General features: G+C 40.2%; 1 protein-coding gene across 2 annotated transcripts in view; it reads left to right on the forward strand.

Moving 5' to 3' along the window:
• Positions 1 to 394: 394 nt before the first annotated feature.
• Positions 395 to 22569, forward strand: part of CHST10 (carbohydrate sulfotransferase 10) — a 55274-nt gene continuing 33099 nt past the window's right edge. The window contains exons 1-3 of one of the 2 annotated variants that reach the window (XM_036742572.1): positions 395 to 741; positions 1781 to 1835; positions 3285 to 3355. In XM_036742572.1, coding sequence (XP_036598467.1) covers positions 3336 to 3355 — 20 coding nt within the window. In that variant the 5' untranslated portion in view covers positions 395 to 741; positions 1781 to 1835; positions 3285 to 3335. Of the gene's footprint in view, positions 742 to 897; positions 1101 to 1780; positions 1836 to 3284; positions 3356 to 22569 lie in introns of those variants that run through there. The other variant, XM_036742571.1, reaches the window with a different exon arrangement.

The following is a 22569-nucleotide window of genomic DNA, read 5'->3' on the forward strand; positions in this document are numbered from 1 at the left end:
ACAATTTGGTCCTTTTTTTTTAAGACTTCTCAGTGACAACCCCAACCAGATCCACCACTACCACCCCCACACCCTCACACCCCCATAAAGAAATGTATTAACAAATGTTTTTCTTTCTTTCTTGGTTTGTGTCCCTCTCCCCCAGCCCCTGCTTGGGGAGGAGGTTGGGACTGCAGCGTGGGCCCCCTTGACCACAGGAATCAGCAGAATTGGGCGCACTTGCAGCCCAGGGCTCAGCTCAGCTTCTGAAGCTGGTGCGGAGCTGGGCCGGTGCGCCCAGGCCCGAGCCTGAAAGCTAGGGAGGCGGGAGTTCGGGCAGGGAAAGTCCGGCTCTCGGCTGCTACGAGCAGCCCCTCCCTCACTCCCTCGGGCTCTCCGGGCCGCCTCTGGGGGCGGTGGGAGGGAGCTAGGGCCCGTTAGGAGCCCGACCCCGAGGGTGCCGCCGGGGGTGGGGAGAGGACGGACCGACTGCGAGAGATCAGCGAGAGGCAGCCGCTGAGCAGGCAGCGTGGAGGCTGCGGCGGCGGCGGGACTCGGGATGATGCAGTCAGAGGCGGTGGCAGCAGCAACAGCAGCATCTCGCCGCCGCCGTCTCCGCCTGCACAGCCTTCCGTGCCCAGCGAGGCCGCAGCTGCAGAGCCTTTGAGGCCGCGGAGCTGCCTCTGCTGCACCTCCGCCGCGGTTCCTGGCGTGGGCTTGACAGCGCGGTGGTGGAGACAGACTACGAGCGGCTGCGGAGTGGTAAGTGGAGGAGGCTTCCACGCCCCTGTCCGGGCTTCCTTCCGCACTCGGCTCCCAGGACGTGGCCCCGGGCCAGGGGCCAGGGCATGGCAGAAGGGGGGTGGAGTGATGGCGTGCTGGGGAAGGGGGGACTGCTGAGTGGCGGGAAAGAACTGCATTCTCCCTGGGGAGCCTCTGCTGAACGAAAGCACAGAAGCGAGAGAGACCCAGGGTGACCCCCTCCCCCCACCCATTTAATATACATGGCCGCCCCTAGTGAGCCCTGGGACTAGAAAGCGAGGGACCTGGGAAAGTGGATTTTTACAAAGAGGGATGCAGCTTTTGGGAGAAGCCGGGTGATGCCTTGCGTGCACAAAGAGGTCGGAATGGGGGAGGGGGTAGAAGCCCAGAAATAAAGGGGTGGGGCGCGGGGGGGAAGCTGTGATTAAATGAAGGGGAAGGATTAGTTTTTCATACCTTTATAAGACAGGAGAAAGGGGTGGAAAGAGAGCCGAATAATTAAGTCTTTTCTTGCAAAGAGATTCTTGGGCTTCCCATTGTCTTAGTTCTTCATGATTATTTTTTAATGCTTTTAGATGAATGTAGTATTAATTATGCAATAAGGAGGGATCCTTGTCGTGGAATGGTGTGATCAGTGGAATTATAGATCAGCGGAATATCAAAAATGTATTTCTTCCTTGACTGAGAAATTTACATCTGTAATAGTGTGTCGAAGGTTGAAAAGGGGTGGGGGTGGCAAAAGGAAGGGTGAATCTTCCCTTTGGTTCTAATGTGGAGGTTACAGGGAGTGGGCGGGGTGGGGGGGACGACTATGTACCCTTTCAAAAGCCACAGTTAATATCTACCTTTTGGCAAAAGGAGGGAGAGAAAGAATTGCTGGAAATGCATGTTATTTGCCAGGAGTGCTCCATTCTAGTTGACAAGCAAGGGGCACCCTTAGAAGTTTTGAGGTGGGAACATAAATTTTAAGGACATATTTCAAGCAGGGAAGACAAACCAAATTTGCCAAGGTCTGTGAGTCCTTTTTTCTCCCCTCCAGACCTGAAAAGACGTGCTGAAAAGAAGACACATAAAGCAGTTTTTGCTGGATTCAGGTGAGTTAATTAAAGGGGTCAGGGAAGGGTGTCTCAGGGCACTTCATGCCTTGGGTATTGGGTATTGCGGGCCTTTTCTCAAAAGACTCAATGCAATTTCCTATTTCCATAGAGGGGGTTTTGATGTGTGGTCCTTACGTACCTCTTACTTTCTCCCTTCTTTTTCAGTGATTCTATTAATCTTAATTCTATTAAGTTTTAAAAGGGTGGCATAGCTGTCCTCTTTCCTCTAGACTCCTCTCCCCCACCCCTCCAGTAATTGATACTTTTAAACATGGCAGTGGCAAATTTGATCTTGGCTTAGGTCTCAGGGATTTATCCTTTTTTGTTCCATGAATCCCTTTGGCAAGCTGGTGAAGCCCTTGGACCCCCTTCTTTGAGTAATGTTATAAAAACTAAGTATAAGATACCCAGGATTGCAAAGGAAACAGATTACACTGAAATACAGTTATCAAAAATTTTGGTTTTTTAAACATAAGTTCACAAACCCCAAGTTAAGAAACCCCTGGTTTAGGATTTTCAAATGCTGAAGAATATTCTTATACCTCCTCTCTTGATGCATTGAAGAAAATCAAGTAAGAGTTAGGAGTTTGAAAAGATTTTTAAAATCTTTCCTTAAATTTGGATTGGTGGCAATGCTAAACATAGGAGAAATACAAGAAAGTATTAAATAAGCAAGACAGTTTACATTTGTTAGTTACACCTCTAAAATGATTGAATAAACAGAACAATGAAAAGGGAAGAAGGGTGGAAATGGAAAGCCTGAAAATAGGGAAAGAAGAAAATGGAATTATTTGCAATTTGAGTATAATCTGGACATTTAGGTTGCATTTATCATAGTATAAGCCTTGGAGAGATGTTTTTATAAGTTTAAATATTAAATTCTAAACTGCTATGTAAGAATTAGATACCTTTTACATTACATAGAGAATAATGTAGTTGAATCAGTGATTTACGAAGGCTAAAAGAACCAAACTAAATGTGAATAGGTGAAGCTGTGATATATCTTATGACAAAAGAGTTGTGTGTTCTCTTTTTCCTGTTGTATGATAGCACATTGCCAAAATCAAGAAGATTTTGTTTTTAGCTTCTTTAATGCTATAAGTTTGTCTTGAGGCTATTATATAATCCAATATGGGGATAAAGTGCCTTAAGATAATATAAAAAATTAAAACTTGCCAAACAGATAAACCGGGGGTGATGAATTATATTAGAAAAGGATTTTTCACCTTTACAAATGATTTTGCATAAAAGATTCCCTAGCTCCCCATGTGCATGCTAAATATTTACTTTCAGGAACATATGTATTGCCTCTAGGGAGATAAAAGTAAATAACCAAGGTGGTTAAATATATACAAGGTACATATAAAGGTAACTTTGTAGCTGTTAATGATCTTGGTTTTGTTTTGTGGTTTGTTTTTTTTTTTTTTTGATCCAACACATTTATAGGAGAAACTCCAAAAGCTAGAACCTTGGTCTTGGGACATGAAGTGATGAACTATGAACTTGGGTCTCAGCAGGTAGGTGAAGGAGAAATTGAGTTCAGCAGCTGTTTGAAAATTAGTTTATGTGTACATTATCTGAACCAAGAGAATTTATCTTGACCTTGAGACAAGTCTCATTATTCTAGAGTCTTGGCATTTTTTCATTTCCATAACTAATCATAGCAAAATCATTCTGGAGAAAAATAATTCTGATGTTAAAGAGCAAATTCAAACTTCATAGACAGTATTTTTTGAGAGAAATACTCATAAACTTGAAAAAATAGACCCTCATTCAACACAAGTTCATATGCTTTGCTTTTCCATAAAGGTTTTTCTTTAATCAAATGGCATTTCTAAATTCTACACTGGACCTGCTCATATGACCTAGACCTGTCCTTTCCTACCCAGAAAGTTGGGGTGGGAACAGGCAGTTATATTCCCTAGCAAACAATTTGTTTGGTCCAAAAGATATATTTATGCAGTAAGAAGAACCCTTACTATCTGGACTTGAAATCACAAAGACCTGAGTTCACATCCTTTCTCAGACATTTATTAACTATTTAACCCTAAGCAAGTCACCTAACCATTCTCAGCCTCAGTTTCCTCACCTTTAAAATGGAGATAATAATAGCTCCTACTTTATGGGGATAATACTACTTTTAATGGAAATAATAATACTCCTACAGAGTTACTTAGAGATTCTGTATGTAAATTACATGCCAACCTTAAAGTGCTATGTAAATGTTAGCTAGTATTCCTATTGCTGGTATCTTCTTAATTAAAGATAGTTTTTTCTGCTAATCATGTTTGTTCATAGGATTGTAAATTTAAAGCTGGAAGGAAATTTAGAGGTTGGAGGTCCAAACTTCCTTGTTTAACAGATGAGGGAACCATGAACCAGAAACATCAAACTGCCTTATACAAGGTCACATAGGTAGTGAATTGCAGAGATGGTATTCAAATCCATGTTTTCTGACTCTGACTTCAGTTCTCTTTCTCCTCCACCATTCCAGACTTTCTAGTCTGAAGAGCATTCCCTTGATCAACAAAGAAGCAGAATAGGATCTGAAAACTTTTCTCTCTATTTGCCATCAATATTATGACATCTGCCTTTGCCCCAGGCACCGGGTCTTTTCCCCGGAACATACAAGCTTTTCGTTATCAGACCATAAGATCCAAAATCAACAAGGTGTCTGAGAATCACAGTGTCTCAGAGTTGGAAGGGACCTCAGTGGCCACCTAATCTAGTTCATATGTGTCTCTAAGTTTTAACAAAAGGGTAGACTGAGGCAGATCTGTGAGCAAGATAAATTCATTAGCAGGGGCATGCTACCTGGCAATAAATGGGCTTGCCTCCATTAATGGCAAAGACCCTGAGCAAAAGAACAGTTCCCCTTATATAGGTTTTGGGGAGTACAGAACAAAGAACAAGATAGATGACATCATGGCTTGGAGGGCAACATGTTTGGTTACAGAGCTGAGGTGCAGGAAACAACATGATTGGTTGGAAGCTTGGTAATGGCGGCTAGCAAGGACTGCCCCTTTTTCTCTCATGAGACTAAGAAGTGCTCTTTGTTTGAGTCCAGGTATGAGATAGTGACCCAGACTTTTGGAGAGCAAACCAGACATCCTTAAAGGATAGCTTGGTGGCATAAAGATATCAGGCCCGAACTCCCTTGTTATCTCACATATTCCTCAAGGTTACCAAAAATTCTTTGAGCTGGATTTTTAAACTTTAAACGTTACAGGCCAACTGAACTCTGAATCAAGTTCAGAAACAAAGAACCATGACTTAAGCAGTTACAGGACAAAATCAATTAATTGTAAATAATATCAATAAGAAAATGTTACAGGACTAATCTTAATCTTCTCAACTGAAAAAAAAAGAGTTGCCTTGACATATATCCAACAAGTGATCCTCTAGTCTTTTCTTGAGACCCTCCAATCAGGAGGAACCCCTGCACCCCCAAAATTAAACATCTCTGATCTAGATCTTTGTCATTATATTGTCATGATTTCATATTTAAAGCCTCCTGAGTCATATTGATTTTGAGTCTTTGACCATGGGGCATAATCTATTCTGTCTCTTAACTTTTTAGATTGTACTTTCCAAAAGTCTAGAGTATATAATTCTGACCCTAACTGTTGATCTCATCGTTGGTTATTTCCTTGGTTTCACTCCCTTTTTCTTTGCCACCAATATCTTCTTGGTTGACCAGAATTAGATCATAGTAGCATTTCCCTGACTTTCTGAGATATGAAGTTGTTAGCAAGGAAGGCCCGATCAGCTTTTAGAAGAATGACACTTCCAGTAGATGTTTGATTAGAGGAAATATGCCATCACTACTACATCTTTCCTTTGAATTTTTGTGGTCTGTATCGGGAATTTAGGGCAGCTAGGTAGTACAATGGACAGAGTACCAGACCTAAAGTCAGGAAGACTCATCTTCCAGAGTTCAAATCCAGCCTCAGACCCTTACTGGCTATGTGACCCTGGGCAAGTCACTCAACTCTGTTTGCCTCAGTTTCCTCATCTGTAAAATGAGCTGGAGAAGGAGATGGCAAACCACTCCAGTATCTTTGCCAAGAAAACCCCAAATGGCATTATGAAGAGTTGGACCCAACTGAAAAACAACAATCAGGAATTACACTCTTGTATTTGGGGATAGCAATTCTGTGGTATACAGAGAAAGAATTGGAGCGAAAAGACCGAATAAAAGGTTATCGCGATAATCAGTGGAAGAGGTGATGAATAGAATAAGAGCTGTGGTTCATTTGGTATTTCATAGATGCCTACAGGCAGCCCTCAGACTCCCTAAAGGTAATCCTTCCCTCTTATTATATGGCTGGCCCATTTTCTCAAATGAGCATGTGAGCAGAGAGAAAGGAACAGATCTAAGACGTGGAGTAGAATTGAAAAGACTTGGCCAGTGACTGGATTTCCATTGGATAGCAAATGAACCACTTGTCAGGTGTGTTTTAATGGGAATTCCTTTCATATATGGGTTGGACTATATAATCACGATCATAATGGCAGCTAGGATTTTTATAACACTTAAAAGTTTGTAAAGTACCTTGCATGTTATCTCATCAATCCTCCCAGCAAACCCTGTGAAGGAGGTGCTATTACCATTACCATTTTACAGATAAAAAACTGAGGTTGAGAGAAGTTATTCGACTTGTCCAGGCTAGTAAGTGTCTGAGCAGGATCTGCACCCAGTTCTCCTGACTCCAGACCTAATACTCTCTCTACCATACCACTTAGGTCCAGATGGCCTCTAAGGTCCTTTCTGATTCTCATAGTTTGTGATTCATTATGTTTCTTCCACTAAGGTAAACAGTCTGTAGTATCAGACTGATATCACTTCTTTTCTCTCCTTCTATTTTCATCTAGACACTCTCCACCAAGATTCTCCTTTCAGGTTCATGTATTTCCTCACCAGTTTGTACCCTGTAACATATAACGCTATTATGCTGCTTTCTTTTGAACAATCTACATCCTTCCACTCTTGCATTCCAGTTGTGAATTCCATATTTTACCCACTTATACTCTGTTGGTGTGTTAGATGCAAGAGGCTACAAGTGTTCATTTCCTCCCTTTTCCCCATTAGTGTATCCTGTAAATTACTGAGTACCTAATCCATTGTTAATCTCTGGAATTCATCCTCCACATTACTTGGATTTGTGGTATGTGAGTATTTTTGATACCCTTATAACTCTAAGATAATAACCAGCCAGGTCCTGGAAAGCCTATGTATTGTTTGTCGTGGGATCTTATACTTTCAAATAGCCTCAACTTTATTCCAAAGAGCCTTTTTTCCCCTCATTGACCAAGTCAATTCTTGACATCATGATCCAAAAGGAAATTTATTTATGGGGTTTCACAGTTAGTTAAGCTCTCTGAATCACCTAGGGGAGTCACAGATGGGATTCCACCTCTCAGGAAAAAAAGTGTTTTAACTTTTATCATATAGAAAGAATTCTACCAGAAGCAGCAAATTAATGACCACTTTTTGGTGTGGGTTTTAAGGGATGCCAACCTGGTCTTCTTGCTGTTCTTCACAAATAATACTCAATTTCCCATCTCTCAGCCTTTGTACTGACTGTCCTCTATGCTTAGAATACCCTCTTCCCCTTTCCTTCACCTCCAAATCCTTTGCTTCCTTCAAGATTCAGCTCAAGATCCATCTTCTATATAAAGCCTTTCCTGATCCTCCCAGCTGCTAGTGCCCTCCTTCCAAAACAACCTTGTATTTATCATGTGTACTTATAAAGGGTGACTCAAAAGTCTTAGTTCAGTTTAAGTCATTAAAGCTTAAAATTACACTAAAACTTATAGAACACCCTGTACTGTCTTGCCTGAGAATATAAGCACCCTGAAGGCAGAGGCTTCCATTTTTTTTTATTTCGTATATGCAGTACTTAGCATGGTGCCTGGCACATAGCAGAATGTTGTTCATTGTTATGTGCCAGAGGGTATTTTTCTTCTTTTAGTTTACATTTACCTAGGCCTTCCCTGTACCCCCAAAATAGTGCAATTTAAGAATTAATAATGACAACCACAATAAGAATAGCTAATATTTACATAGTGCCTACTGTGCTAAGGACTTTACAAATACCACCTCATTTGATCCCCACAACAATCCTGGGAGGTAGGCACTCTTATTATCCCCATTTTACAGTCAAAGAAACTGAGGTAAATAGAAGTTAAGTGACTTTGCAGTTAATGTGTGAGGCTGGATTTGAACTTGGGTGTTCCTAATACTAGGTTCAGTGCTCTATCCGCTACCAAACCGTATCAGTCTTTTTTGTTTGGGTTTGATATCCCTGAGATCCCTGTAAGAAAGATGAGGGTCCGGCCTCATATTCCCATTTCACAAATGGAAAAACTTGAGTTCGGAGAGACTTAATTGCCTAAGACCATATGAAAAGCAAATGTCAGCGCTAATCTATCTTGAAGCACAGAGCTCCAGCTTTTGGGATCCAGGGTTCTTTCTAAGATGATACACTGTCAGAAGCTTAAGAGGCTCACACTGTGAACTCCAGCATTTTGGATTTGCCTCAATTAAGCTAGGTGACACCTTGCTAGTTAAGGTTGCTTCTTGAACAAAAGGGAGTTAATTACAGAAAATTTCGGTGTTGCACAAACCTATTTCTGTATGGCTGCATTAAAAGTAGATGTGCTTTGGAGAATGTAGCTTGAAAAGTCTCTAGCATCAGGCTTTTCAGTCAACCTCTGCATACATTCCTTATCTCATGTCAGAGAATCTCTTCTATGATACAAAGTGTCCAGAGATTCTTTTCTGCAGGGGGGAAAGGAGTAAGTATTTCTACCGTGCCTCCTAGGTGCCAAGCCATGTGTTAAATGCTTTTTACAAATATTCTCTTATGATCCTTACAACAAAACTTGGTAGAATTATTTTCTATTTTATCTATTATTTACTACCTATTATTATCTATTATTATTACCACCATTTTACACTTGAGGAAACTGAGTCAAACAGAGGTTAAGTGACTCACTCAGTCATATAGCTAGTAAGTGGAGGAGGGGAAGTGGGAGAAGAATGGAGGTTATCACTCTATTAGTTCATGACCCCCCACCCAGGAAACCAGGGACAAAGTATGCATCACATCCTCCCTCCTCTCCTCTCTTGTGTTATACTGAGGTCAGTTTCCCTCTTAAAGCTTTAGGTATTATGGAAAACAAAGCAGACGTCTTTGATTGAGAATCTTTTAGTCCCAGGAATATATGTCTGTCCCTGGAGTCATAGTCCTACGTACTAAATTTCCATTAGTGGATCATAAGGCCATCCAGTCCATTTTAAAGCTGAGGAGCTGAGGCCCTGAGAGGTTAAGCAATCTGCTTAAGATCACACAGGTAGCAAATAATAAAGCCCAGATTTGAAACTAATGCTTTCTGATTCCAAATCTAGCACTCCCAAATAAATCCTCTTTAGAATGTGAGCTCCTTGAGGGAAAGGACTGACATTTGTCTTTCTTGATATCCCAGTATTTAGCATGTCTAGCACACAGTAGGTGCTTAACAAATGTTTACTGACTGTCATGGCCTGTACCTTGAAGATGAGAAGAAGTTGGTGGAAAATAACGAAATGCTGACTGTTACTAATTCCCTCTTTGTCTTCGTGACTTTATAACACCCAATCTTCTAGTTTCTCAGGATGAGCCAGTATACCTCCATATTCTTATAGGGTCCTTAGAAGTGAAATTTTTTCAACAAATGAGATCATAATTAAAGTTCTTAGCACAGTGCCTGGCACATAGTAAGCTCTATATAAATTTTTGGTATCATTATCACCACTGCCACCACCATCATCATCATCATCACCATCACCATCTTACTGATGAAGACATTGAGGCCTAGAAGGTCTAACTGACTTGCCAAGGGTCACACAAGTAGTAAAAATCATACTAAATATGTCCCCTGATTCCAAATTTAACACTTGTTCTATAGTATACCTTCTATAATTGGTCCAGCACTGGAGTTTCATTGGTGTGGAGAACTCCCTCTACAATTATTAGGCAGTTTTTTTTTTTTTACATCAAGCTGAATTTCTTTACATCAAGCTGCATTTCTATACAACTTCGACAAAAGCCCCTTTTTTGGTCATTTAAAAATATTTTAAATGTTTGTTGAATTGATTGGGCTGTGTATTCCTTCAGGGTCTGCCAGAAGTCTTTCCCTCTGATCTAGGTAGGAGAAGTCAGAATTACTTCTACATAGATTACTTCTGTGAGGTACCAGGAACTTCACCTGTGGGTTCAGAGGGTCCAGACCCAAAATCATGAGACTCAATATGGACTTGAAGTGGGCATATACTGACATGAAAGATTCCCAAGTGAAATATTGCTTAGGGTTTGCTATAATAAACCTGAGGCCTTTAAGGCCTCAGATCTGCCTGCAGTGATACGTGACAGACTCCTTTCACGGTCCAGTAAAGCCTAGGAACCCATTCTCAGAATACTGCTTTTAAATGAAATGCCAAATTTCATTTCCAGGTTAGTAAAAATAAAGCTAGGTGGCTCAGTAGATAAATTGTTACCCTGGAATCAGAAGGACCTGAGTTCAAATCTAGCCTCAGACACTAACTGTGTGACCCTGGGCAAATCACTTATCCCTGTTTGCATCAGTTTCTTCATCTGTAAAATGAACTGGAGAAGGAAATGCCAAACCACTCCAGTATCTTTGCCAAGAAAACCCCCAATGAGGTCATGAAGAGTCAGACACAACTAAATTGATGTAACAACAGCAAAAATAAAGATGTCATTTTTCCCCATACAAATTCGTGGACCCTTCCCTGAAATCTGTCCACAGACCCCTTATCTATGGACCCCAGATTAAGAAACTTTTGCCTTCAAAGACCATTCCCTGGGAATGGACTCTCTGGAGAAGATCTAAACTTCCAGTGATGAGAGCCTGTTCATATTAGATCAATACATTTGCTAGGCGATCTCCTGGTAGAGCTCCAAAAAATCTCCCTTAGGCCTGCTTTCACCTGACTAATCTGCTGTCTGGCCACATCTCCAGTCCACATCTTCCTATAACTGTACTTTCATCATGGCACACTAATGCCCTTCAGAGACAAATGGTGCTCCATTCTCATGGAGATTTTTTTTAAATTTTCATGGCTGAGTGACTTCTCTTCATTGTCAGTTTCAGCTGCTCACCACTACTTTTTTTTTAATCTAATGCTCTGACATTTCCTACACTCTTCTTTCTCTTCTCTCCCCCCACCCCCACTCCTTAGCTTTTCAGGCTTCATTCCTTATTTTTCCCAGGAGTTTCCATTTCAAAGCAGCTTACCTACTAAAGGCTTGGGCAGTCAATGAGAAAGCTTTGGGATTTTTCTGGGCATTCAGATCTGTTGCATCAGATATTATCTTTTAGTCTTCAGCTCCTCTTGGCTATTTTCTCTCTCTCTCACTCTCTCTCTCTCTCTCTTTCTCTCTCTCTCTCTCTGTCTGTCTCTCTGTCTCTCTCTCTCTGTTTCTCTCTCTCTCCCTCTCTCTAATCTGGATGCTTGAGGCTACTAGATAACCAAAACTTCTGAATACTTTCTGAATGTTAACTCCCTACTGAGAAAGGAGAACATAGACACAGTTCCTCAATTCAAATGAAGCTGTTTTAATTCCAAATCAAGACACTGTTGATAATTAGTTTATAACATTGATTTTTCTAATAACAATTTTCAAAGGCAGAAAAAAGGGAATCATTTCCAAAGTTTTATTTGAAAATGAATTAAATCAAATTCTTCTTTCTAGCCAAGAGCCACCAGGAAGATTTGTGTCCCTGAAAATCTAGATGGCTTTGAAAGCAGCAGGATGGAACTAAAATGTCTTTCTAAGAATAACTGTCCATATTTCAGTGCAGCAATTTTCTAAGATCATAGATTTATAACTAGAAGGGACCTTAAATACCATCTTCACGTAGCCCCCTCATTTTACAGATTAAGTAACAGGCCCAGAGAGATTGAGTGACTTGCCCAGAGTAGAAAAGTATACCGGAAAAGCCACTGACTAGGACTCAAGGCCTGGATTTGAATTCTGGCTCTACTTTAATACACTGTGTGATTTGGAGCAAGACCCTTAACCTCTCTGAACCTCAGTTTTCTCATCTGTAAAATAAAGGCATTAGACCAGATGACCTCTGAATGCTTGGCACATAGTAGTTGCTTAATGAGAGAAAGAAAGATAAACAGAGTGGCAGGATTTGGATCCAGATTCTTTGACTACAGAACCAGTGTCTCTTCCCTTTCATTTCTTTCTTATGTGATGTAACAGTTCATTTTTTTTAAGCTAACATTTACATAGTACTTACTATGTGCCAGGCACTGTGCTAAGCATTTTATATTTATATTTGTTATATATTATATATGATATAGAATATATATCATATATTTATATTTATTATCTTATTTGATCCTTGCAACAATCCTGGATGTTCACAGATGAGTAAACTGAGGCACAGAGGTCTGGAGTCACACAGGCTGAGGCTGCATTTGAGCTCAGGTCTTCCTGACTCGAGGCCCAGTGCTACATCTACTCTTCCACCTAGCTAAAATATTTAATATTTAGTTTTGTTACTTCAGGTGTTACAATAGCTATTAAAAGCAGCCTTCCAAAGGGAAACAAAGTCTTAGGCTTTAAAAGCTGAGTGATTTAAGTATTCAAAGAAGTGTGAACAAGAGGACTTAGCTCAGTGTGTTGCAGTCTTGTCCCTCCGGAAGCCTCTTTCAAGTGGCTAGGTGCTGAGTATACAAAGATTAAAAACAAAGCAGTCTCTGACCTCACAGCTTACCCTCTACATTGACTGGCAACTATGTGGTACAGTGGATGGAACGCTGTCTAGAGTCAGGAAGACCCGAGTTTGAATCCAGCCTGAGACGCTTCCTAGCTGTGTGACCTTGGCCAAGTCACTTAACCCTGTTTGACTCAGTTTCCTTATTTATGAAATGAGCAGAAGAAGGAAATGGCAAACTACTCTAGTAACTGCCAAGAAAACCCCGAATGGGGTCACAAAGAGTCAGACACAGCTGAAACAACTGAACAACAACAAGAAAAGTTTAGGAAGTCCTGTGCCAAACTTCCTTGCTCTGGGTGCTGTCTTTCTTTTGTTTCTAATAATGAGGGGGGGAAATACAGATTTTCATAAGTCAGGAAGGAATTTCCCATAGAGGAAGTTTCACTTTCTGTCCATGTGAGAGGGTGGTAAAGAGAGTGAAATGTTTGATGATTGGACACAAATACACATTCAAACCTCATTAAGCCAGCATCTGTTTATGCAAGATGCATGTAATTCAAACAATACTATTTCCCAGCTGAGTAGATGCTATACAGTACATAATAATAATAGCTTACATTTATGTTGCACTACGCAAAAACAGAGCTCTTTCCTCACAATGGAATGTGTGTCCCTTGAGTGCAAAAACTGTGTATATGGACACTAAGAGGTTAATAGAGTGCTTTGTACACATTAAGTGCTTACTAGGTGCTTTATTCATTCAATAACCCTGCAAGGTATTAGGGCAAGTACTTCTTATCTCCATTTTTACAGGTTACAAGAAGTTAAATGGTAGGGACAGTATTTACTCTTACTCTGCACAATTCAATCAAGCTTGGCTATCTGGCTTCCAAACTAGAAGAAGAACTGGAAGGAAATAAAGGGGCTGTGAAAGCAGGCCCATTGACAGCAGAGAGAAAGCTGGAGAAGGCAGAACTATAAAAACCAGAAACAAAAAATCAGAAAGCCACAGCTATCTAGGGACATTGCGTGTAGACACAAACAGGCCCTTACACACTTGAATAGCCCCATAGGGGCACCACTTTATTAAAGCACATGACAAGAATAGATTTTCCATAGTGCCCAAGTCATCTAGGAAAAAAAATTCAACTTTATTCATAATGCCCAAGTCATCTAGGAAAAAAAATTCAACTTTATTCAGCATATACTATTTTTAAATAATATTTTATTTTTCCCCAATTGCATTTTAAAACAATTTAACATTTTTTTTCAAGCTTTGAGTTCCAAATTCTATTCCTTCTTCCCCTTCTCCCTCCCTGAGCCAGTAAGCAATCCGATATAGTGTATTCATCAGCATATACTTTTTAAGGCCTTAAAGTGAAAAGGTTTTAGTAGAAGGGGGTGGTTTGTGGGTTTTTTTTTTTAGTAGAAAGTTTTCCATTTTTAAAATGGCTATAATAAAAACAAGTCTGGATATTTAGAACAAACCTTCAGCTATACAGAAAACTTGACAGGTATCCAAAACAACTCATTCCCCAAGGGTTACAAGCTGTCAAGATTTTACTATATTTTGTGTTGTTCTATGATTAGAGTAGTGATAGGATCATGAATTTAGAGCCACATGGGACCAAAGAAGTCATTTGATCTAGCCCAGGGTGAGGAACCTGCCGCTTAGAGGCCACATGTAGCCCGTTAGGTCCTCAAGGGGGCCCCTAAGGCTGCAGGTTCCCCACCCCTGATCCAGCCGCTTTTACAGGTAAGGGAAGTAGAAGGATATGGCTTCTTCATCCCTTACTTCACCCTTTTTTTTCCTTTAAACTTTGCTAACTTCTATCATTTCATTGGTATAGGTACTTGGTCCGTTGATAGCAACTCTTCTTAGCACCCTTCTTGAGTTTCCAGGGCCACAAACATGTATCACCTAATGGCCAAACTTCTGGTGATGGGCTCCTCTCAATTTATCTAGACTGGTCCTTGAAAAAATAAACACACGAGCCATCAGTAAGCTCATACATCAAACCTTTCTAGCTTGTTAGAATCCAGGGTAGAACCTTATGTTTTTCTGGCATGGCCTTATATAGTAAGATCTAAGATTACCTCTCTGTCATGGTGAGGCATCAGAGTAGGACTTTAGTAGTAAAGCTTTTTTTTAAAATGATGGTACTAAATATAAATTGTCATGTTATATGATATATAGCATGATATTAATTATTGTCATATGTATATATATAAATATAGTAGATAAACATACTTGTTACATATCTGTTACAGTGTCTCATTACACGCATGTTGTGGTGAGGGTGTGTAACATTACATATATGTTATAAGGTAATGTAACATGTGTTCATTTATTGAAATACCTTCGGGAAAATATCCATGCCATTGCAGTATGGCAGTATTTATGAGAAAGACTTTTGAGCAATCAAAAATTGTAGGGCTTTTTTTTTTAATCATTTAAGACCAAGTTCCTGTATCAGCTTTTTCATTTTAGTCCCATGTAAATCAAGAGTAAATTTTCTCATAAAGGATCAGGAAACAATTTCATCTTCTCATAGACTTAAATATGGGCTTCTCAAATTATTATGGTGTTATATGATACGTAGTATGATAGTAATACAAATATGATATAAATGAAAATTATTAATAAATATTATACATTAATATTATGAACATAAATGACTTATATTATAAATACACACTATTACATATATGTTAAGTACATTTAGGTATCTCATTAAATGAAGTACCTCTTTAGAAATCTTACTTATGGAAACATGTATGCTATAGAGCATTCAAGTTCAATCATTTAAGCTTTTCTCATACCTTTTCCTATGCATATCCTTTTAGTTTCCTGGGTCCCTATGGGTCTATTGCAGTTGGACTTGGAGTCAGAAGACTTGGTCCTTTCACTTGTTATGTTCATTTCATATGTTCTGGATGTAAACCACTTGACCTTTCTGAGCCTTAGCTGCCCTATCTCTAAAATGGGGATGAAAGCACGCTACCTGTCCTGCAGAGCTCTTATGAGGATCAAATGAGACAATGCATGTTAACTCCCTTTGTAATAGTAAATAAGCTATTGTTATTCTCTTGAAAGGAAATCCAAAGAAACAAACTCTTTTAAGAGAATTTACTGCTATCATTTGTTTTACATCATCTTCATTTTCAAATTCAACCCTCCTCTCTCCCCTCCTCAGAGATCCACTCATGTGACAAAGAATAAAAATGAAAGAAAGACAAAGCAGCAGATCAGCAAAACTAGGGAACATAATAACCAAATCTGACGGTGTATTCAGTAGTCAGTAGTCATAGTTCTCCACATCTGCAGAGAATAAAAGGAGGGACAGTTGAAGAATTCCTAAAGTTTCTGCCACTGTACAATAAAGGAGTTTTGCTTTATCCACATCTTGCAGTTATTATCAGTCAGTCAAAAGGCATTTATTAATATTGTGCGGGGGCAGCTAGGTGGCGCAGTGAAGAGAGCACTGGCCCTGGAGTCAGGAGGACCTGAGTTCAAATGTGGCCTCAGACACTTGACACACTTACTAGCTGACAAATCACTTAACCCCAATTGCCTTGCCTTCCCCTCTTCAAAAAACAAACAAAAATAAACATTGTGTGACAAGCAGTGTGGTAAGCACTGGTGATAGAAAGAACACACACACACACACACATGCACACACACACAATCCCTGCCTTAGAAGGGGCTCACATTCTAATGTGGGAAACCACATGGCAAAAAGTTGTACATACAAGATAAATACAATGGAAGGCAAACAGAAGATGATCTCAGCATATAAAAGGTAGGCTTTGGGCAGAGAATTGAAATAATCCAACAGGTGGAGGTGAGGAGGCAGTGAATTAGGCACAGAGATTAGAAATGTTCTAGGAACAACAAGAGAGGCAGTGTGGCTGGATCATACAATGTGTGGATGGTGTGTAAAATGTTTTAAGACTAGAAAGGTAAGGAGAGGCCAGTGAAGGGCTTTGAATGCCAAACTAAGTATATTTGATCCTTGAGGCAATAGGAATCCACTGGAGTTCATTAAATGAGAGGACAAAATAGTCACACTTGTATGTTAGGAAAACTAGTGGAATGCAGGATGGATTGGAGTGGGGAGAGATTTGAGGCTGGGAGACCTTTTTGAAGGCTTCTATAGTAGTCAGGGAAGAGGTAGTGAGGGCTTGTATCAGAGCAGCAGCTGTTGTAAGTGTAAAGAAATGAAAGCATAAGAGGGACTATGTGAATGTAAAAACAGTAAAATTTGGCAGGAAATTGGATGTATGGAGTGAGTATGAGAAAGGGGTCCAGAATGACACCGAAGTTGCAAGTTTGGGTGACTGAGAGGACGGTGGTGCCATTCACAGTAAGTGATGGGGAAGTTTGGAAGAGGGGAGGATTTGGGGGGAAAGATAATGAGTTTAGTTTTAGGCATGTTGGGTTTGAGATGCTTATGAGACATTTAGCTCAAGATGTCCAAAAGGCAGTTGGTGATGTCAGACTGGAGCCCAAAGAGATGTTAGAGCTGGACACATAGATCTGGGAATCATTTGCATTTACATCCATTGAAGATAATAAGATCACTAAGCCAGGGAGTATAGAGGGAGAAGAGAAGAGAAGGCCTAGGACAGATCCTTGGAGAATACCTACAATTAGTGGGCATGATCATAAGGATACAGACAAGGAGATGTCAGGTAAAATAATCAGGAGAAAGCAGTGTCTTGAAAACCTAGAAAAGAAAAAGTTTCCAGAGGAAGAGAGTGATCAACAGTGTCAAATAATAGCTAACCTTTATGTAGCATTTTAAGTTTTGCAAAGCGCTTTACATGTGTTAACTTATTTGATCAAAGTGTCAAAGGCTGCAGAGAGGTATAGATGAATGAGGCCATTTTGTGGAGATACAGGCTTGTTTGTAGGCAGCAGGGAAGGAGCCAGTATATAGGAAGAGATTGAAGTTTAGAAAGAATGGAGATGAAAAAAAAAGAAAAGAATGGAGATGAAAGAGGGGGACAGTATCCTGGACAAGACAGGACAGGGTGGGATCATGGATGCAGGCGGAGGGGGTAGCCTTGACATTGAGAAGCACCATCTCTTAATGAGAAATGGGAGTGAAGAAGAAGATAAGGAGAAGGAAAGATAACTGAGTGATGTAAGATGAAGAAAAGGGGTGGGTGAAGAGAGAGCTCTTGCCATCTGACCTCACATTCTTCAGTTAAATATAAGACAAGGGTCATCAGCTGAGGTAGTAAAGGGAGGGGATGCCATTGGAAGCTCAAAGAGGGATAAAAAGATTTGGAATAGCTGCTGTGGTGAGTAGGAAAGTGAATTACCTTGTTACTGTGAGGGCCCAATTGAGATTGTAGAACTAAAGTTTGTAGTGGACCTAGTCACCACAGTTTCATGATTTTCTCCAACTTCATTGAACAGCACACGAAGTGGGTAATATAGATTTTGAACGTCCACCCACCAAAATTTTTATCAGACGAAAAAATATTGTCCCTTCCAACATATTCCATTACAATAATGACATTGCCTCTTGTAGCAGTGAGTAACAGAAATATGTAGCTGCGAACTAGAGGACTAGAATTTTAGGTGGCTTTACAATTTTTAGGGGATTTTGGTTTGGTTTGGTTTGGTCTGGGTTTTTTTTTTTTCCAACTTGACCACAGTATGATTTCCTGTAATCTTGGCCCACATGTTTCAAGTTGCCAGGACTACTCATTTACTGGTTGGCTTATACCATTGTCTAAATTCAGCCAAGAGTGGAGAGTGCAGTGCTAAAACACAGCTTGCAAATGCAAAATATACAAGGCAGTGTAAAACATTTGCCAAGATCAAATCCCAGATTCCTTGAGAATAGATATCTAGCAGGGACTCCCTGCTGGCAACAGACTAGATAGCAGGAATCTAGGAGGCACAAAGTTAACACACTGTCCAATATAAATCTAGACTGACTACGTTTACTTAAATGATTGATGAAAGTCCTCTTCTTTAAAGAAAAAAAAACCATAGCTTTAGTCAGGGGCTAGCCTTTGCTGTACCTGAGGCTTTTTAGCCTCCCCATTCCACCCCATCCCCTATCCTTAGTTCAGTTAATTATCCATCCTGCCCAGATTCCGCATGTAATCTAGTCAAGAGATGGAAAGAAGTGAAGCAGTCATTGGGGGCTATTGAAAAGAGTGGGAAAGCATATCTCTTTCCCTCGTGTACCTTGCTTATTCCTATGTCCTATTAGTACCTTGTCCTATTCTATGTTTAACAAACCAACCTGAAAGGGAGAATGCCAACTAGCTGACTTTAAATTATTTTGTGCAGGAATTTTGCATAGTGGGCAACTTTTAAAAAATTGTAAGCCCTCACATAACTCCTTTCTGAAACTGCAGGGTTGAGAGAGCAGGGGAGAAGGAAAGACAACAATGGATAACCTAAATAGAAAAAGTTAGCAGCTCTTAAAATCTGAAAGGAAGACTGCAGTGACTTTGACTAAAAACAACTGCTCCATTGAATAGCTTGGTCTCTAGAAAACTCCAAAAGGCAGCCTCAAGGGAAATAATAAAGGAGTGGATGAGGAGTAACATTTCCAGACTTCAAGTTATACCATAAAGTAGTAACCATCAAAACTATTTGGTGATTTAAAAAATAAAAAAGTCAGTCAGTGGAACATATTAGATAAGAAAGAGTCAGAGACAGCTGAACTTAGTAAGCCAGTGTTCAGTAAATTTCAGAACATAAACTACCTTGAAGAGTTCCCTATTTGATAGAAATTACTGGGAAAACTGAGAAACAATTTGGAAGAAATTAGGTTTACGTAAACATCTTCCACCATAAACCACAATAAGCTCAAAATGGATAACAAGAACAGAATATTAAAGGTCAAACCATAAAAATTTAGAAGGGAACCAGATCAGGCAGTTTTCATGGCTGTGGTTAAGGGAAAATTTCTTAACTAAGCAAGGGATTTCTTGATCTGAGAAGATCAAAAAAAAAAGTTTCAGTTGCATGAAATTTAAAAACTCTTACATTAACAATTTACACAGGTCATTAAGAAAGGAAATTGAAAGCTGGGAAAAGCTGAGTCAGATGTCTCTGACAAGGATCAAATACCCAATATGTTTAGGTAACTAACACAAATACATGAGACCAAAAGTTATTTTCTAATGATAATGATCAAAGGCTGGTCAATTCTCAAAAGAAGTGCAAATTATTAATAACTGTATTCAAAATCACTAATAATAGGAGAAATGCCCGGAGTTTTTACCATACTTTCAGCAAGTTGGCAAAGATGACAAGAGATGGGAATAGTTATGGAAAGACAGTGCAATATTGCTGTCTTTGGAGCTGTAAAATGGTCCAACTATTCTTGAAAGCAGTTTCAAACTATACTAACAAAGTGATTAAAATATCCATACCATTTTACCTGGCGCTCCAACTACTAACCCATATTCTAAAATATTCATAACAGCCTTTTCTTAATTGGCAAAGAACTGGAAATAAAGCAGGTTCTCATCAATTGGACATGGCTGAACAAATGTGGTGCATGAATATAATGGGATATTATGATACAAAAAGATGACTATCTGAAGATCTGCATATAATATTGGACTTGGTTGATATGTTTGCTAGTTTTGCTGAACTTTTTTGTATTCTTTATCATAAAGGACTGATCTCTGTGAAGAGAAAGAGGGCAAAATATATTGAGAAATGTAAGTGATATAAAAACAAAAATTATCAATAAAAGAATTCTGAAACATTCCACATGGATTAATGTGACTGGATTAGTTAGGCAGTTGAGCATGCAAGGGAGAGCTAGGAGAGCTAAGAGGAGGAAATGATCATCATTTTCACATGAAGGGTATGTCTAGAAGTGCAATTATGGTATAAGGATTTGGATGGGTTATTTTAAAAGGTGACTTAAACAAGCATTCTGGACATATAAACCTTAACTAAAAAGACATCCTCGACTCACACCATGGAGGCAGTATGATACCAAGGAAGAATGCTCAAATGACTAGGGAACCCAAGGAGATTCAACTATGTTCAATACAGACAGGGTAGTTTTCATGATGCGTTTCTCCCTATGATACCTTGTTTTATTCACCTCTGAAAAAATCCTTTGCGTGGCTTACTCAGTTTCCTGTTTGCCTAGCATCTTAGTTTTAAAACTAGAAGGCACTTCCAAAGCTATATAATCCAATCTTCTAGATTAGAAAACTGAAGTCTGGAGAGGTTAAAGGTCACATAGGTAGTAAGTAGGCGGCAGGAGTTAGGATTTAAACAGGAATCCTTTGACTCCAAATTCACTGTCCTTTCTATTGGGTAACACTCTCTTGCCATTGTAATATGGATTCTAAATTCTCTGTGCCACATCTATAAATGTTTGGAACCTACACATAGACCATCATTGTGGTGGTGGTGTTTAGTCATTAGTCATTTAGTCATGACTCCATTGGGGGTTTTCTGGGCAAAGATACTGGCTCATTTTATACCTGAGGAAACTGAGGCAAACAGAGTTGAGTGACTTGCCCAGGATCACACAGCTAATAAGTGTCTGAGGCCAAATTTGAACTTAGGAAGATGAGTCTTCCTAACTCCAGGCCTGGCCCTCTATCCATTGTGCCACCTAGCTGCCCCATTATTATTATACACAGATGTTATGGGGGAGCTAGTATGCCTACTCTATGGGGATAGGGACAGGACTTATTATTGGAAGATGGAGTTTCCTTTATCTATGCAGGTTGGCATTGTAGTCTTAAGAGCACTGCCTAGAGAGAAATAATTTGCCCAGGGTCACATAGTCAGTATGTGTACTTGGACCCAGGTCTTTTGGCTCTGAGGTCAGCGCTCTCTATCCACCACTCCATGCTGCCTTTGGTCTGTATTCAATGGATATACACACTCCCTACCTCCCTACAGTAAGTCACTAAGTAACTGTTTCCGCCAAATCTTCCAAGCTTGTTCATTTTTTCTTTCTGACCCATTACAGAATAAAGGACACACTTCAGTAGTTTTTGAGTGTGCCACCCCTATTTTGACTGACAGATGCAAAGCTACATAGTTTGTCATTCCCTCTTGGGATGACAGCATGCTCGGGAGGTTTAATGATACTGGTGCTTTGGGACATAATGTAGCAGAATTATTTGGTTTTTGTTCCATTCTAAATGTGCACAGTTCGAGGCTCAGAGAGCCGTAGCTTGGATTCTACTGAAAATGATGTCCCTGGCAGCAGTAATATTTGTAATCCTAGAGGTTCTTTTCTTGCCTCAAAATGATAGATGGCTTTAATTGGTTGATGAAAACCATGCCAGCCCATATAGGTATCTCTACCTAGTTTGATAAATCACAATGTTAGAGGTGAAATGAAAGTGTCTCTCTCTCTCTCTCTCTCTCTCTCTCTCTCTCTCTCTCCTCTCCCCCCCCCCCCCCTCTCTCTCTCTCTCCCCGTCTGTTTCTCTGTGTCTCTGTCTTTCTCCATCTCTGTCTCTCTCTGTCTCTCTCTCTCTCCTCTCTCTCTCTCCTCTCTCTCTCTCCATCTGTTTCTCTGTCTGTCTCTCTCTGTCTCTGTCTCTCTGTCTCTCTCTGTCTCTCTCTCTGTGTCTCTGTCTCTGTCTCTCTCTCTGTCTCTCTCTCTCTCTCTGCGTCTGTTTCGCTGTCTCTCTGTCTTTCTCCATCTCTGTCTCTCTCTGTCTCTGTCTCTCTGTCTCTCTGTCTCTCCTCTCTCTCTCCATCTGTTTCTCTGTCTGTCTCTCTCTGTCTCTGTCTCTCTCTGTGTCTCTCTCTGTGTCTCTGTCTCTCTCTCTGTCTCTCTCTCTCTCTCTCTCTCTCTCTCTCTCTCTCTCTCTCTCTCTCTCTCTCTCTCTCTGTCTCTCTCTCTCTCTCCCCCCCCCACCTCCCTCTTGCCCTCTCTCCCTCTCTCTCTGGTTTTCTTGCCAGGACCCAAATTGAGGCTTTCAGTTTCTTCATATACCTCTCAATATGCAACAGTGCATGACT

The sequence above is a fragment of the Trichosurus vulpecula genome, chromosome 2 (genome assembly GCF_011100635.1).
Source record: "Trichosurus vulpecula isolate mTriVul1 chromosome 2, mTriVul1.pri, whole genome shotgun sequence".
In the NCBI taxonomy this organism is placed as follows: Eukaryota; Metazoa; Chordata; class Mammalia; order Diprotodontia; family Phalangeridae; genus Trichosurus; species Trichosurus vulpecula.